Source organism: Herpailurus yagouaroundi, unplaced genomic scaffold (assembly GCF_014898765.1).
Source record: "Herpailurus yagouaroundi ecotype Mexico unplaced genomic scaffold, PumYag 308, whole genome shotgun sequence".
NCBI classification, from domain to species: Eukaryota; Metazoa; Chordata; class Mammalia; order Carnivora; family Felidae; genus Herpailurus; species Herpailurus yagouaroundi.
In genome coordinates, this window is record NW_024412525.1 from 6,162,254 (window position 1) to 6,180,777 (window position 18,524).

The 18,524-nt window shown below is 40.7% G+C and overlaps 1 protein-coding gene across 1 annotated transcript in view; it reads right to left on the bottom strand.

Moving 5' to 3' along the window:
- The window catches only part of NUCKS1 (nuclear casein kinase and cyclin dependent kinase substrate 1), a 29,861-nt gene extending 14,279 nt beyond the window's left edge, over positions 1-15,582 (bottom strand). The window contains exon 1 of the mRNA XM_040462226.1: positions 15,471-15,582. Coding sequence (XP_040318160.1) covers positions 15,471-15,487 — 17 coding nt within the window. The 5' untranslated portion in view covers positions 15,488-15,582. The remainder of the gene's footprint in view (positions 1-15,470) is intronic.
- Positions 15,583-18,524: the final 2,942 nt, after the last annotated feature.

The window sequence follows — 18,524 nt, forward strand, 5'->3', positions numbered from 1 at the left end:
GACCATTAATTCCACTTACATGATATCTAGAGTAGTCAAATTCATAGAGAAAGAAAGAAGGACAGTGGGGATGCCTGGCTGGCTCAGTCAGTAGAGCATGTGACTCAGGAGTTTAAGTCCCCCACCCTTGTTGGGTATAGAGATTACTTAAAATAAGATAAAATTGGTATTTTTTAGGTTTACTTATTTATTTTGGGGGGGGGGCATGCATGAGTGAGCATGTGCAAGCGGGAGAGGGGCAGAAAGAGGGGGAGACAATCCCAAGCAGGTGCTTCTCTGTCAGCCACCCAGGCACCCCAAAAAAATCTTAAAAAAAAAAAAAAGTTAAGTGGGGCCTCTGGGTAGCTCAGTCAGATGAACCTCCCACTCTTGACTTTGGCTCAAGTCACAATCCTAGGGTTGTGGGACCGAACCACATCTCTGATTCCGTGCTGAGCGTGGAGCCTGCTTAAGATGTTCTCTCCCTCTCTCCCTGCCCCTCTCCCCGACTGGTGCTCTCTTCTAAAATAAAAATAAAAATAAAATAAAAATAGGGGCAACTGGGTGTCTCAGTCAGTTAAGCGTCCTGATCTCAAGGTTTGTGAGTTTGACTCTCACATCAGGCTCTGTGAGTCTTTGGGTTCTGTGTCTCCCTCTCTCTCTGCCCCTCCCCTGTTCACTCTTTCTCTCTCTCTCAAAAATAGATAAATGTAAAAAAAATTTTTTTAATAAAAATAAAAATAGAAAGAAGAATGGTAGATGCCAAAGGTTGGGGGGAGGGGATAGTGAGTTAATGATGTGTATAGTTACACTTTTGCAAGAGAAAGAGTTCTGGAGGTTGGGTGTACAACAGTGTGAATGCATTTAACACTATAGACCTGTACACTTAAAAATGGTTCAGATGGTTGGGCACCTGGGTGGCTCATTTGGTTAAGAGTCTGACTTTGGCTCGGGTCATGAGCTCACAGGTTCGTGGGTTCAAGTCCTGAGTCAGGTTCCAAGCTGTGGGGATCCTGCTTGGGATTCCCTCTCTCCTTCTCTCCGCCCCTCCCCCCTCATGTGCCTTCATCTCTCTCTCTCTCTCAAAATAAACTTAAAAAAGATTTTTAATGGTTAAGATGGTAAATTTTATGTGATTTTACAATTAAAAAAAAAAAGAATAAAATATTTTGTTTCAAAAAAAAAAAAAAAGACCAGGGGGGGGGGCTAGTAATTCAATGCCTATTATGTTCTAGCAACATAGTGATTTTTTTAATGACAGGTGCCATGAAAAACAGTATTATGATCATCATGTAAAGATGACAATTTTCTGCATTACTTAGGATCAAGGAAAATGGGACATGTAACAAGAGGAAGGAAAGTATCCAGAAGAGGGAGTATGAAATATTAACCTCTACTAGTTAATGTACAAGGTTCTAAAATTGCAGGCATAATAATTCTAGCTTATCCATGCTGGTGGGGTCGCCAACTAAAACAACGGTACAATTTCTGGGAACCATCTATCAATAGATACATCCTGTGAGACTATAAACACACTGGCTTATTAGCTTCCTGATCAAATTAGGCGTAGGTTCAACATAAACAACTTTATAACAGTTTGCTAATGATAGTTACTTCTTAGTCTATCAACAGCAACACTCCAGAAAGGAATTCTATGGTAAAAAGTATGGAATCTTTGTTAACAGGAATCTTGGGTTCTGGTTCTAGAACTTGAGGCAAATCACATAATTTACCTGGGTGTCAGATTTTCCTCTGCTGGAACTGATGGCCTAAATGGGTATGCCTTTATTTATTTATTTATTTATTGCCATAAATTTTTATTTTTTTATTTCTACACCCAACATGGGGCTCAAATTCACAACCCCAAGATCAAGAGTCTAACATTCTTCTGACTGAGCCAGGCAGGTGCCCCTATGCCACAAATTTAAATAAAATTATTAAAGTTCAAAAAAAAAGTTTTTCTCAATTGCAAATAGTCACCTACTCTTTTGTATGCCACACATCTTAGCTTCTATTGCTGTACCATTGATTTTCTTCACTAATCTGAGCTTCTTGATATCAATGGTCTTATACCCACATTTTTTTCTTTTCTTTTTACCACAGAGCAAGGTAAAGAGGAAACACTCAAATGTTTTTAATTTTTTGCTCTTAGGGCCAAATTTAAGAACTCTGTTGGAAACCTAGCTTTGTAAAATACTTGAGAGGATAATATCTAATCTCCTAAAAGTCTTTGAAGGCCTCATCTTTTGCCACTTAATCAAGCCACTTACAAATCTGTAGTTCCTCCAATAAAGTTGTTTCTTAACACTTGGTCATGCTTCTTGCTCCCTGACCTACACTGCTGCTTGTGTCACTCCCAGTCATATCAGATACAGCCTCACCTCCTCTCAACACCTTTAATCCTTTATTGATACAATTATACAATCCACTGAATGTCTGTTTTCCCTACTAAATGTGAATTTCTTGAGGGCAGGGGTTGTCTCTCCTTCATTCAGAACACCAAGTCCAAGAAATGATGCATTTGATGAGTGAATGGACTCAGCATGTGCAAAGGTTCAGGGTGAAAGGCATCATGAGAGAGGATGTTATATGTGAGCCTTCAGCCTATCAGATATTTAATTCCCACTGCCCTTAGTGACAGGAAAATCTAGTTTTGTCCATATGAAATAACTCGTTACTTTAAACCTAAAAAAGTAAAAAGGCAAGTATTTAGTACATTTTCTTCTATCCTAGTTTTCAACAAGCAGAACTACAAAAAATGCCACGTAAACGATACTGATAGGAGTAATTAAATTTAAATTTTTCAAAATTAAATTCAAAGGCCACCCCCTCCTTTGAAGCAGAAAATATTTTATTTTGAATTATGTGAAAATTATCAGAATTATCTTGCATATGTCATTTTTCACTGAAACTATAAAACCTGAGTAATGCAAATATGAATATAGTAGCGAATTTAAGGATAACTAGGCAAAAAGAAAGGTATCCATCCACAAGTGTTAAAGAGGAAAAGAAAAAATAATTTAAATAAAAGATCTATGAAAATGGGTCATTCATAGTAACTCATTATAATGATTTATAAATAACAACTCAGTTCATTTCCTGTCTTCTAAAGGTGCTTCTAAACAGTAACAGAATTACAATTTCCACTACTTGGAGATTTACCTTATTTAGGGTGGAAATGCACTTTTAATGGACTTACTCCACTATAAACTAAAAATTGAGAAGATATACTGGGATGGAAACACAACACTCGTGAGTAATACTTAAGTCTAAAGGTGTGAGAAGTTCTACTTCTAGTTGAAAACAAAGACACATTCTTCCTTCCTCGAAATATCATTACATAAATTAAATGCCAAAGCTAAACCAACTCTTCAGTGTAAAATAGCATCAACGACTAGGACAACCAGAACTGGGAGGACAACACAAAATTTCAATATAGCATAGAGGTTAAAAACAGATTTTTTGAACTGGGTTTAAATCCTGGCTCTGCCACTTACTAGTTGTATGTTCTTGAGCAAGTTACTTCCCCTCACTGAACTTCAGTTTCCTCACCTGTAAAATAGGAATAACAATACCTATCTCTCAAGATTGTTGTGAGTATCAGGTGCACAACTAACCAACAAAAAGCAGCTTTCATTACTTGTAAGTACTAACTTGTTCCACCCAGAATACCACAGCCATGTTGAATATACCTAATTCGATTATTAATGAACATGATGATTAACTTACTTTTAAAATATGTCTTAAATAAAATCCAAGTAGAACTTTTGACAGCCTCCACCCAAACTTAACAAGTAGCCTACTGTTGACAGGTAGCCTTACCAATAATATAAATAGTTGATTTACATATATTTTCTATGCTATATGTATTATATAATACATTCTTACAATAAGTAAGCTAGAAAAAAGAAAATGTTAAGAAAATCATAAGGATTGGGGCGCCTGGGTGGCTCAGTCGGTTAAGCATCCGACTTCGGCTCAGGTCACGATCTCGCGGTCCGTGAGTTCGAGCCCCTCATCGGGCTCTGGGCTGACGGCTCAGAGCCTGGAGCCTGCCTCCGATTCTGTGTCTCCCTCTCTCTCTGCCCCTCCCCCGTTCATGCTCTGTCTCTCTCTGTCTCAAAAAATAATAAAAAATAAACATTAAAAAAAATTAAAAAAAAATCATAAGGATGAGAAAATAGATTTATAATACTGTGCTGTTTTTATTGAAAAAAAAAAATCTGCATTAAATCTGGACCCAGGTAGTTCAAACTCAGTGTTCAACGGGTCAACTGTATAGGAACACAAAAATTTCAATTATATGCCTGCTGTTACTTTAAAACCTTATGTAATCTCTGTCTAGATTCTAAATGTACCTTGGTCACAGTGAACCAATTCCTGAGAGGTCACCAGAGAACTCTGAGATGAGAAGTCCCCACTTCTGCATCAGGTTGAAGGGCAAAAAAAAAAAGGGGGGGGGGTAAAGTGGGAAGCTAGACAAAGAATACTAAAAGATCTGGTTTGGGCACCAAGAGTGAGTAACTCAAGCAACTCACAAACAGTAGGGAATTTCTTCTTCCACTCTCTTAATCATCAACTTATTTTTACTGATAGGTCTACACCCCAAATGCTCTTATAGTAGTAACTGTCTAAGACCCAAACAACAATAGGTTGTGTTGTACCTCCCACCAACATTCTGAAGAGTCAAGGATCAGTGTTTGAGATGAAAATCATCACAATTTTGGAGGACCTTATCTAATCCCCTCTTTTTTCTTTTTTTTCAAGTAAGCTCTAGGCCCTACATGGAGGCTTGAACTCATGACCCTGAGATCAAGAGTTCCATGCCCTATTGACAAGAGCCAGCCAGGCGCTCCTAACCCTCTTTACAGATGAGAAAACTAAAACCACATAATCCAGCTCTACTTATAACAAGACTGCACATCAAAATATGGAGTCATAACAAGCAACCAACAATTACATATAATAATATAAATTGACACCCTAAGCTCGATACTACGAGAAGAGCACAAAACCATTTTCTCAGGGCAAATGGGAGAGCCTTGTAGACATAATTTAGTTTTATCAACAGACTACACTTCCATTTTTATCCTCAAGTGCTGGTCAACGCAGAGAAGAGGAATGAAAAAACCCAACTTGCTAACCTAGAATTTAACAAGTTTCTCATTAGGCACTTAAAGCACATTTGAAATCTGAATTTTGAGAAACCTAAAAATAACCAACATTGTTCTTTTCACTAATCACCTAGGTGGTAGTATCTCATTTTCTCAGATAAATGAGATCCTGTAGAACAATGTTTTTCCATCGATAGGTCACAACCCACTACTGGGTCCTGAAATGAATTTATTGGTATATAACCAGCATTAACACAACAACAACACAACAAATAAAAAATATCAGAGAAAACTCTACTTTAAGTAACAGTTAAGTTACCTGCAACTTATTTCAGGTGTTTTTGTTCTTGTGTGTAGCGACCTCATCAAAAAAGTTTGAGACCCACTACTCTAGAATAAAAAGTGGATTGCAAAAGGAGATTTCTAAAGTTGTTCTTATTTTTTACTGTTACAAAAAAGTTTGTTTTTGATCCTTGGTGGCAAAAGAATAACATCCCTTCCCCATTTTAATTCCCCATCTTTTTTTTTTTTTTTTTTTTTTTAAGATTTTTATTTTTAAGTAGTCTCTACATCTAACATGGGGCTTAAACTCACAACCCTGAGATCAGGAGTCCCATGCTCTACCAATTGAGCCAGCCAGGGAGAGTCCCCCTCCTATCTTTAAAAAAAATTGTTTCATTTATTATGAAACACTCCATGCCCAATAGGGGGCTCAAAGTCATGACTCTGAGATCAAGAGTTGGATGCTCTATCCACTGAGCCAGCCAGGCACCTCTAATTTCTTGTATCTTAAAAATATGTTTTCAAGCTTAAGCACTCCTAAAACCTATCAAAGTTTTGCAGCCAGTGGTGGGGGAGGAGGTAGGGTGATATGATGATGATATCAAGTGTATTTTATGTACTAGAGCTACTTAGTACATCCACATAGACCTTGGACATTAGTACATCCACATGGACCATTACATGGACCTTAGACCATCTAATCCAATCTTACCCCAAATTTATTATCCTATCAACAAATGTCCCTAGAAGGGAATGACTAAGAACCTTTCATGAACCTCCCACACAAGGCAGCCTATACTAAGAAAACACCAATAATGAAACAGTTCTTCCCAAGAAGGCGAAATCTGCCTCTGAAGTCCACTCACTGATTCTATCATCTATCCACTTTCTGGATTACCATGGTTTAAATCTTTTTTTTTTTTTTTTTTTTTTTTTTTTTAAGTAGTCTCCAGGCCCAGTGTGGAGCCCAATACATGGCTTGAACTCAGGACCCTGAGATCAAGATCTAAGCTGAGATCAAGAGTTGGAAGCTTAACCAACTGAGCCATCCAGGCACCCCATCCCATGGTTTGAATCTAACCCTTCCTCCACATAGTCCTTAACTTTATAGGAGAGATTCTGCTTTTTTCTTCAAGGCTAATTAGGGTTCCTTTAACCCTTCCCCATCACTTGTTTCAAGCATCCTCATGACCTTGTTTCCCTCCAGATTTAGTAAAGTCTATCAAGTAGTGCCCCAATCTAACCCTAACAATATGGTTTATAAAGGTGTATGTGCAGGAGAGAGAGAGATCAGGATTCAGAATTTCCTACTCCTAATCTACTCTATATTTGTACTAATGCAATCCAAGATCTCCATTGCCTTTTGGGCTGTTATAACACACAATGTACTGGATATTGTAATTCCAATAACTAAAGCCTCTTTTTCCCAAAATCTAAAACCTTTTTGGGGGTGCCTGGGTGGCTCAATCAGTTAAGCGTGTGACTTCAGCTCAAGTCATGACCTCACGGTTCATGAGTTGGAGCCCCAAATCAGGCTCTCTGCTGTCAGCAGGGAGCCTGCTTCAGATCCTCTGACCCTCTCTCTCTCTGCCTCTCCCCCACAAGCTCTCTCTCTCTCAAAAAAAAAAAAAAAAATTAAAAAAAAGAATTGTTTACAACCATCTTGTATATTGATAGTTCATTTCAACATATTTAACTTTCTCAACTTCCTATTATCTGCAAACTTAGTCAACACAGGCCAAGAACAAAGTCCTTTAAGTCATCAGTAGAAATGTACTTTCAGGCTGACATTAATCGGGGTATGGCTATTGAGGTTCAAGTCCATCGTAATGAACTAGCATTCTGCCTAACATTTCGTTATCTTCCCCACAAGGACTTCTTCATATGAAGCTCTGTCAAAACCCTTGTTGAAAGAGAAACCCAGTACAGTATTCTTTTACTCTATTTTCTTTTAAACAAACGACAGTTAAACTTTTAAAAACTAAACCTTTTTTGTTCAAACGAAAATATTCCCAGGAACCACAAAATAAAACACAGCCAGTAAAAAGTCAAAGCAGCAGCACTGTAAGAGCATGAATTAATTATAATTTCAAATTTAAAGAATTTTCTCATTACAGACTTTCCCAACTTGTGTTCTGTCAAGATAGGTTTTCTAAAGGTTTCCTGGCCAGATCAATGTGGATATTATCACCTCCTTAAACAAGTTAAAGCTTTGAAAATCCTGCATTAAAGAAACTTGCTTAACTTTGATTTCTGAAATTACCAGTACTTTTTTATACTCTTGGTTTCTCTTCAGATCGCAAAAATCTTTCACTTTTTTTACTGTTATTAGTTTTTCTTTTTCTCAGAGAGAGAGATGGAGCGCAAACAGAGGACGGGCAGAGAGAGGGGGAAGGAGAATCTCAAGCAGGCTCTGCGCTATCAGCGCAGAGTCCATCTTAGAGCTGAAACTCACCAGTGGCGAGATCGTGACCTGAGCCACATAAAGGGTCGGATTCTTAACCCACTAAGCCACCCAGGTGCCCCTAAAATTACTAGTATTTTAAAAATAAAAAATTGAATCAATGTTTGAGACGGCCCTGAAAGTGGACATTACGAAGACTACTGACCTATGAGATTCATTTGCGAAACGACGCTGAATTCAAAATTATTACGACAGCAGTTAGTACCATGCACCAGATACTTCACCTAAATTCTCCCTTAATCCTCACAATCATCTCACAAGAGGAGCTAATTAACATTAATTCCATTTTATCTGAAGAATCTATCGCTCAGATAGGCGAAGTAACTTTCCTATCACTGCAAGCTATTAAGCGGTAAAGTGAATTCTCCAGCTCAAGCCCAACTAACCCAATACCCCACAGGGCACCGTTGATGCCTGCAACCTCTCAAATCTTCCTTTCCTAATCGCTCATAAATCTAACTCTGCACAACAGAGACTAATGAAGTTTCTTCAGATCTACATAAGGTTTCTGTAGAACTACTCTCCCCGGTTAAAACTTAGGATATTTATCTCTCCCCATTCTTCTAGTCCTCAAAGATTATTTACATGCCAAATTTTCTAGAGACATAAGAACAGGAACTCCTAGAAGCCCGGATACCTGAACGCAACTAAGAGTAATTTCTTAGAACTGCTTCATTCATCGTAAGCTTCAAGTTCCTATCAGCTAAGATTGACTCCTTTGACTGCATCTTGTACCATTGTTATTTACAATTAAACATAAAATTCAAAAAGTTACAAGATACAACAAAAAGTAAAAAACAAAGTAAAATGAACATTTAGGAAAGCGTTCCTAAGGTTTTTGGATGGAGTTTCTAGTTTCTGTAGCAAAGGGAAGGGAGTGAAGGTTTGAATGATGAGCCAGGCACGTTTATTAGCTAATTGTCATAATCCCCTACTAAATCTTTTATCAGCTTGCTAATGTTTCAGTCCAGATGAATAAATATTAACTCCTACATGGCACTTCTTATTCTTAACATATGTTCAGTTCACCACTCTCTCTCCATATAGGAAATTATTTTGTTTAAAAGTCACACACAAATTTCAGTGAGCAGAATATAGTATTAGATAAATAAAAGGGGCGAGATTTTTCCCAACAGAAGTTGAGTGTAAGACCTATGCACTCAGGGACAGAGAAACCTCAAGCAGGTGAGATTTAAGGGGTCTCAGATGCCCACGCTACCAAGGTAGAGTCCTGTCTGCAGCAGGACCTCAGGAAGCTCAGTGGAGTCTTCCAGTTGTCTTAAACCAATCACCAGGCACAAATCTGTAGCCTGTCAGGTTTAGTGACTCATTACAATGAAGACAGAGGCATATCAGAAGTATGGAGGACCTCACCATACAGAGGAAAATAAAAGGATCTGGAGAAAGGTGCTTCCGGGGAAATTACACGAAGCAGTGTCCTGATGGGCTTGAAGCACAGTAAGAATGTGTGTAATGGGGTTAACATCAGGTCTGACCACAAAGTGGATCCTATTTCTTGGCAGAGAAGTTAGATGTGGAATTTGGGTCCAGCAACTCATCTGAAGCCCTGAAGTTGTAAACTGAGTTCTCCAAGTCAAAAGGACCTAGCTCTGACAGAAGTGTGGTGTCTCATTCTGACATAATTTCAAACAGCAAAGTTTCTGACAATCTCTTTTAGAGAATCACTTCTCAGTAGGAGTAGCAGTCACCAGAAGGAGGATTGTTTTAAGTCTTTACAGCTGCAGTTTATCTGTGGCAGCCAGCCAGCCATGTTTGTTATCCCAGCCCAATGAATAGCAAAGTGGATTTTTAACTTCCAAGTGGAGCTAATGTTTAGTTCAAGTAGTTCATCTTCAGGGTCATTTTAGCTTGACAGATGAAATCTTAAAGATCACCTTGCTTAGCAGGGAACTGGAGAGGTGCACAATTCAAAAAATAGATGTGCACGAAGCAGCAACTAAAAATATGCAATCCCCAGTAGATACGGTCTTTGGCAACCTGTGGTCTCTTTGCCTGAAGTATTTCAAAGACCTATAATTATGGCTACTTAGATAGAGTAGTTATTTAAAAATATGTCAATGCAATATTCTAACCATCAGTTCTACTTCCTAGAATCCAGATAGGAATAGGTTTTTCAAAACAAAACAAAGGGATGTCCTGGTTTGACCAAAGTGGTCCTGCTGCTACATCAAATGTTTTCTACTGTGCACAACACGGTGGTCTGTTAAGTGCTATCTCTAGTCTCAACAATCCAAGAAGCTACTTCTTCATAATCTGGAGTAATGAGGTCATATTTATTTCTATCTTTGCAGCTGAGAATTAAAAAACGCAAACAGAAGTAACACTTCACGGCATATTCAATAGCTTCATTATTATTAAGTTCAAGTAAACAAAGTTTACAAAGCAACCCATCTGGCTGTGCAGGCTCTAATTCTTACTATTCCAGAAGAGCACCATTCACAGGACTAGGGTATGGTGTCCTGGAATTATGTAGTATGGTGACCTTGTTTTATATTTCTGGGAAAAACAGACCATATAAATAACTAAATAAAACCAACTGCCCTGTACTCAAAATTACTTTCTCATTATTTCTAGAGTTGGAAGAAACCTATGAAAATTGCAAAATGCTTTGTTGGGCAAGTTTCTATTATTCTGATGGAGTGCAACATCTCCATTATATAAACCTAAGTTAGCCCAAGTCTCCTGATCCCCAGGGTTTCTTTCACTGTACCATGATACCTCCCCACAACGTTTTTTTTTAAAACACTAAAAATTCAATCACTTACCTTAGTTTGTAACTTTTGTCAAGTTAAATCAACTCCAATTTTTAATTAATCTTAATTTTCCTTCTAATTGTAACATGCTGAATTTTATGAGTGTTGAATCTTTCCAAATACCATGGTTTTTCTTTTTTAAACTTTATTTTTTTAAGTAAGCTCTATGCTCAATGCGGGTCAGGAACTCAGGACCCCAAGATCAAGAGTCACATGCTCTACTGAATGAGTCAGCCAGGTGCCCCCTGTCTTTTTAATGATGCATTCAGTAACAGATTTTAAGTTTTGTTCCTGGGACAAATTCAGCTTGCTCATATACATTTTTAACACACATTGGATTCAGTTAGCTAATACTCTGGCGTTTCTGCAACTATAATTATATGTAAAATGAGTTCGTTAAATTTCTTATAGTGTCCTTTAGGTGGCTATGAAATCTACTCACTTAATTAGCCAGGGGGTACACACCCTTGCATTACAAAACACACACACTTGAAGCAATGTCACTTATCTAACGCTCACATTTCTTCCCACAAGTGTCCCACTATTTCCCCGCTGCTTTTCCCTCTCCATTCGGGCTATCTTCCTTCAACCTCCTCACATATTCTATTCCTTCCAAAAAACTGTCATTTCACCCTCTCCCCCATTTTAAATTTGGTCTTCTCCAACTTTACGAACCGTTATGTAACCCCTTCCAAAGATGGCAAGATGCGCTCGCAAGATGCGCTGTGAGGGTGTTGCCTGTGTCGGTGTGTCTCACGGGGAAGATCACACTGACTGTGGGTTGGCCACATTTGGATTTGAAGTCCTGCTTCACCTCTTAACAGGTGAACTGGGCCAGTTCATTTAGCCAAGCCTCAGCTACTTCGTATGAAATGGGAATAACATATACCTTGCTTGAAGAGTTCTTTCAAGATGGTGAAATGTGTGTAAAGTATCTGCCAGGATACTTGGCACGAAAAAAGTTGCTCAGTGATACTCTTTTGAGTTGTAGTGTGTTTTTTTCTAAAATTGAAGGTTGAGAAAGGTACTTCTGCGGTTAAAGGCCCACAATCTCTAATTCACAATTTAGAAATTTAAACAGTTCTGAAAACAAAATGTTTCAGTTTACCTAAACAACTGGGCTTTTCAGTTGCATTTTTTTGTGTGTGGAAATTGTTTTATTACAGAGTCACTATGGTGTTTGATTATAGGAGCATTACTGCAGAGCTCACTAGTGATCGCACATTAACGCACAGTACAGGCACCATTACTTTGAACATTTTTGAAAAAAAGCCCTGAACTTCCAAATACACATGGCCTTCATGATTTCAAACTATACAGGGACTGTGGACCTGTACTACATTCTATGTGGAATCAAATACCGTAAATGCAAATCTAGTAGAAAGGAAAATAGCGAAGACTCACACAGTTTAAATTGATTTCCTATTTCTACACTATAATTTCTTTGGCTTATAAATCATCCCTGGTAAACTGAAGGAACTGGACTTAATCTCTGAAGTTCTAATTTAAAAAATACTTTCAATTACAAAGTATCTTGGAAAATTATTTTAAATCGAGTTGAACAAAACTGCTTATTTAAAACTTACTTAAAATAATTTTGTATCAACCAGTATGAACCTATGCTTTCACATCTAAACTTTCAAGGTTAAAGGTTCCTTGCAATCTCCAAGTATATTCAACAGAAGACAACCAGATACCAAGTACACTTATGTTATAGAAAGGAACACACACTGATCTGAATGCCTTGGATGATTTTCAAAAAGGGAGGATCTTTGGAGAATATACTAAGCTGAATTTCAGGAAACCTGGTTTCTAGTCTGGGCAAGTCAGTAAATCGGTTTTCTTTCTCATCTTTTATAAGTAATAGCATTTTCCTTCCTTCCTCACAAGATTCATGAAAGCACTTTGAAAGGTTAAAAGTGCTGTATATTATAATAACATCAATACGTACCAGGCAGAAGATAAAGTGATTATTATTCGGAAAGGGTGAGGATGAGTAGGCCTGGGAATTAAGAAATCTCGATTCTAGGCCCAACCTTTGCATTCATTAAGTGTGTGATGCAAGGCACTTCACTGGTCCAGGTCCCCATTGAGTCACTTGTAAAATGAATTTGCCTAAATTTCTGTCTAGCTCCAAGACTGTAATTTTACACTATAAAATTGAACCCAAGGCCTAAAATATTTGAGCTCATTTATAAACAGTGAGTCAGATGCTGTAAAAGGTAAAGACAGCAATATTGTGTGAGCAAAACTACTTGGGTAAGTGTTGCACACACGTCTACAGAAAAACCTGCTGTAGCTTATCAGTTCATCACTCCCTTCATATGGAAAGTGGTGTCAAGCAGCCATTAGTACATTTCTAATACTTCTTTAAATGCTCAGGTTAGTATTTAAATGAAAATGAATATTTACAGTTAAGTATGAAAAGCAGAAAAATTTCAAAATTATATATAGGTCTAAAAAGGGCAGAAACATACCCTAAAAAATGTGCCGACACTCATTTTCCAACTTGCGCTTTTTTTTCCGGTTTGTTTTTAAACGGGTTGATCATTCCGGTATCTCTGGTCAATGTTGACCATTAACTTTTTTGTTAAATGCCCTCAGGTATACAGATTCTTCATTTACACCTTGGAACAAAAGCACTTCCCTAAGATAAGACTTTTTTGTTGCAAAATTTAACAAACCACCAAACTCAAGTTTAATTATTTCTGCTTTATTATTGGTCATGAGTATATTAAAAACTTTTTTAAAAAGTTACAAAGAGACTTCAATCACTAAAATATATAATGAGAAACCAAGTTGCTTTAAAATACTATGAAAGTGACCCCCAAAGCCAATATATTAATTTCATTCAATTAGGGGCAAATAGACAGTTAAATTTATTTTTAACAACACAACGAACAAGAAAAAATTTGTGCAGACGTCCCAATGCCTCGAAAAAAACCCAGAAAGATCCGTGCTTAATATATCCCCAACTGGTGATATTTAAAAAAATCAAAGTTTCCAAATAAAAAAAGTGCTGTTCGTGTTCCAGTGTCTAAATCTGGGAACACAAATTGAGGCAGATGAGTATAATAAAGTCACACAATAATATAAAAAGTCATCAAAACCTAGTGAACTGACGTTAAAAGGTAGAGAAAAACAGTCCCAATTTCACCACACAGTAATTTACTTCCAGAGACAGGAGAGCCAATACAGATGAATCAAATCTTTATTACGATATTGTCTATTTAACCTGATCCTAAAGAAAATATTCTACATAAATTGATGGGATACATTGATCAATTTTCATGCCAAAAAAAATTTGCACACTATAATCTGAAGTATCTATTCAGACTCCTTGCCAGAAAGTGGGCAAAACTCTTCCGAGTGCGATGGTGAGTTATCAGAGATGAGGGTAGAAATTAGAAGGCAGAAAAGCAGTGGTAGTTAGTTAGCACTCTCCTCATGCCCACCCCGAACGTAGAAGTATGCAGTCCCATACCACCACCAGTTGGAGACGGATGATCTAGTCAGGAGACAGATCGGTGTGGAACAAAACCCCTTCCCGGGTTCCAAACCTCTCTCTAGAGCTCTAGGTCAAAATCCTTCCGTTTCTCACAAAACTTGGAAGAAGGGGAAGCAACAACTGTTAACATTTTAAATCTACACCTTCGCCTATTTATCTAGAAAACACTATGCGAAGCCGCCAATTCCTTACATCGAAAGCGTCGCGGACATTACATTAAAAGTAAGTTATTTGCAACAGCCCTCCTTTTAAAGGCCTCGACACATTGGATTAAGCCACACCCCTCCATAAATGGCACATTCCATACAATAGCCAGGAGGACGGCAAAGGGCGATTCCACCGTCCGCTGGGGAACTGCAAACTTGTTGAAATTCTCAGAATCAAGTCTACGGGTTACCGGAACCTAGACCCCTTATCATTCAGGTTACTTGGGGGGAAAGAGAGGGTTACAAAAACATCTGAGACACGTACACCGAGTGAGCGTAGACAGGCAGCGGGAACGAGAACCACACGGGATTTGGGTCGTGCTGTTAACCCGCACCTTCCTGAGTAGGGACATTTCCCCGAGGAAGGACATTTCTAGTCGGAGGGAAACAGCGAACTCGGGGGGGAAGCGGGGGGTGAGTGGGGGCGGTTAACCCGCTCAGAACTCCGAGTTAGGGGCGAGGCAGCAGTCATTTTCCAAGGCCCAGTCCCCAGCTCTTACTTTTGCCTAAGGGGAAAAGAACGGGTCCCGCCCACGCCCGGCCCAATCCGGGAGGCGGGGCCCTGCAGCGACCCTGGAGGACAGAGGCGGGGCCCGGCGGCAGTACCGCCCCTCCCCCTTTGCATGGAACACCCCGTCCGCTAAAGAAAGAGGGCTGAGTTCCCCCACCCCCACGCAAGCAGAGGGGGCAAGGGGCCACCGGGCGTCTCCGCCCCTCCTCACTTAAGGTGGGGAGCCGAGCCCCGACTCAGCCGGTCTCCCCGCAGGCTCCAAGGGGTTGGCCCCGAGGAGGTGGGGCCTGGGTGGGGGCGCTGACTTCACACCCCTCCCCCTCCGGCCGCTGGCGGTTCAGGGAACACCCCGCCCGCTCCAGTGCGGCGGGTGGGGGAGGCAGCAGAGCAGCCCGGAGCCCTGCAGCGGCGCGGGGTGGGGAGGAGCGCGCGCATGGGCGCGCGGCCGCCACCCCCGCGCAGCCCCGCGAGCCAGCAAGGCCCCCCACGCTCAAGGGCGCGCGCGGGCCCCGAAAGGGAGGAGGCCGTGCGTGGCACTGGAGAGGGCCGACTGCAGGCTTCTGTCCCCCAGTCCTTCACCACTCACCCCCAACCCTTTCCATCCCGCTCCAGGCCTCGGACTCCGCACTGACCTGACAGGCCGAGACATGTTCGCTGTCGAAACAGGACCGAGTCGAGAAGCCAAAGACCAGGACCCCCCCCCACCCCGCGCGCTCGGCGCCCCACCCCCCCCAACTTCGGCCGATGGGGCCGCTGCCGCCGAACCCCGGGCTGCTGGCTTCTCAAACTCCGCTGCTTCTTGGTTCAGGGCCCCTTAATCAGACGAGCCCCCCGCTCCCCCGTCTCTTCAAAATGGATGAATCAAACCAGCCGAAAATGCGCCAAAGCCGCGCTGCAACCAAACCCACTAGGGCCTGTGGGCTCCGCCCCATCACGCCCGGTCATTGGCGGCTTCTGCCAGATGCGCGGAGCTCATTAGTCCGTTTGAATCATCACGTCTCCCAGACCCCGCCCCGCGCACTGATAGGCCCCGCCTCCTCCGTGGGGTCCTGTTAGTCAAGATGCTCTGAGAGTGCACGGCCGCAAAACAAAAATGGTCGCTGCTTGGCCCGCCCCCTGGTTTCCACTCCAGGATTGCAGATTCGTTTTAGGTCGCATCTTGGAACGACTAGAAAAAAAGATTTATACGGGATTCAATGTCATTTAGTGGTAGTTTAATGATGTTTCGTGTCGCCTGCTTTGATCATCTAGAAACTGCACTAATAGCAAAACCCGTGGGCTAGGTAGCTGATTCGTCACTAAGGGGCTGCTTCAGAATTGGAGGGAAATTCCATAGGTTCAAAATTTTTGACCTTAAACGCACAAACCCCTTCCCCTGACTTCAGCATTAGCCCTCCGGGGTCCAAACGCTGTTGGAGCAGAGAGGCAGGATCTTAATCAAGGAATAACTTGGCTCCCAATTTCTATTCTCCATTCTGGACCTTGAGATCCATTTCAGGGTCATTAGAGTCCTGGTCTCCGACATTACTTTAGGGTCTTAATGATTAGAAGCATGAGCTCTGGGGCCACAACGTGTTTCGGTTTGAACCTCAGATCCACAACTTAGTAGTTGTATAACTTTACCTCATTGTGCCTCAGTTTTCTCATGTGTAAAATGGGGAACAAAGATACTTAACCTCATAGGGTTATTAGGATTAAATGAGTTAATATATGAAAAGCCCCTGGGACAGTCACCCACGCACAGTAAGTAAGTGTTTGTTAAAATTCAATTATTGAAAGGTGACCTTATCCCTGGGTAAGAGTGGATGAGGTTGGCTGAAGACTCCAGACAAGCCACTGAGGGTAACTCAGAGCATTCCATTTAAATTCATAAATATTTGTTGGATGCCTAAAATTCTCAGAAGTAGAGCTCGAATTCCTATGAGAATGACTAGGGTTTACTTCACCATGGTAAAAAAGATTTCAATGCCTGCCACAGGCAGCCTGTTAATAACCAACTGAAGATACACTTTATAAACAAACCAACCAACCTACCACTGTCTCCCTCGTGAAAGTCTCCCCTTATATAAAATCTGGCTTCTCTAAGGGAGGAGAATGGCACAGCTCACCAGTGAAGCATTAAACAAGTTATCTTCTCTCTTTAGCCTCTCACTCCACCCTTTCTTCCCTGAGTGTGTGTGTGTATAGTAAAAAAGTACAAACATAAAATTCATTATTTTAACTGTTTTTAAGTGTATAGTTCAATGGCATTAAGTACATTTACAATGTTTTACAACCATCACCACCATCCATCTCCAGAACTTTTTCATCTTCCTCAACTGAAGCTCTGTACCGTTGAACACTAATTTCCATTCCTTCTCTCCCCAGACTTTGGCACCCATCATTTTACTTTGTTTTTATGAATCCGACTACTAAGTAGAATCGAATTGTATTTGTTCTTTTGTGGACTGATTTCACTTAGCATGTCTTCCAGGTTCATTGATGTTTTCGCGTGTATCAAAATGTTCTTTTTTTACTTTATTTTATTTTATTTTATTTTATTTTATTTTATTTTATTTTATTTTATTTATTAGAGAGAGCACGTGTTCGAGTGGAGGAGAGGCAGACAGAGGGAGAGAGAGAGAATCCCAAGTAGGCCCTGCACTGTCAGCACAGAGCCTGACTCAGGGCTCCAACCCCTGAACCATGCGGATCATGACCAGAGCTGAAACCAAGAGTCGGATGCTTAACCAACTGAGCCACCCAGGCGCCCCAAAAATGTTCTACCTTTAAAGGCAGGTTTTAAAACGTTTATTTCTTGGGGCACCTGGGTGGCGCAGTCGGTTAAGCGTCCGACTTCAGCCAGGTCACGATCTCACGGTCCGTGAGTTCGAGCCCCGCGTCGGGCTCTGGGCTGATGGCTCAGACCCTGGAGCCTGTTTCTGATTCTGTGTCTCCCTCTCTCTCTGCCCCTCCCCCGTTCATGCTCTGTCTCTCTCTGTCCCCCCCAAAAAAATAAATAAACGTTAAAACGTTTATTTCTTTATTTTGAGAGAGAAGGGGGAGAGGGGTAGAGAGAGAGGGAGAGAGAGAATCCCAAGCAGGCACCGAGGTCAGTTAGGAGCCCAAGGAGGGCTCGATTCCACCGGCATCAGATCATGATCTGAACCAAAATCAGGAGTCGGACGCTTAACCAACTGAGCCACCCAGGAGCCCCAAATGTTCTGCTTTTTGAACACTGAATAATATTTCAATGTATGCATATATCACATTTTGTTTACCCATTCAACAATCAGTGGACACTTGGGTTGCTTCCAGATTTTCATTATTGTGAACAATGCTGCTGTGAACATGGGTGTACAAGAGTCTTTTTGAGCCCCTGCTTTCAATTCTTTGGGGTACATCCGAAGTAGAATTACTAACCTCACGGTCGTATTTTCACTTTTTGAGGAATCTCCATAGGTTTTCCATGTTTTCCACATGTTTTCCACAGCAACTGCACTGTTTTACATCCCCACCAACAGTGCACAAGGGGTGTCTCCACATCCTTGCCAACGTTATTTTTTGGTAGTAAGCATCCTCATCAGTGTCTCAATATGTTTTGACTAAGTTTACTGTCAAACATATAATTGTCAAAATGCCAGTGCAAGACTAGGGTGGTGCAGTGATCATGAGTGACTTTGTTGGGGGTTGTTTTATTAGGGCAG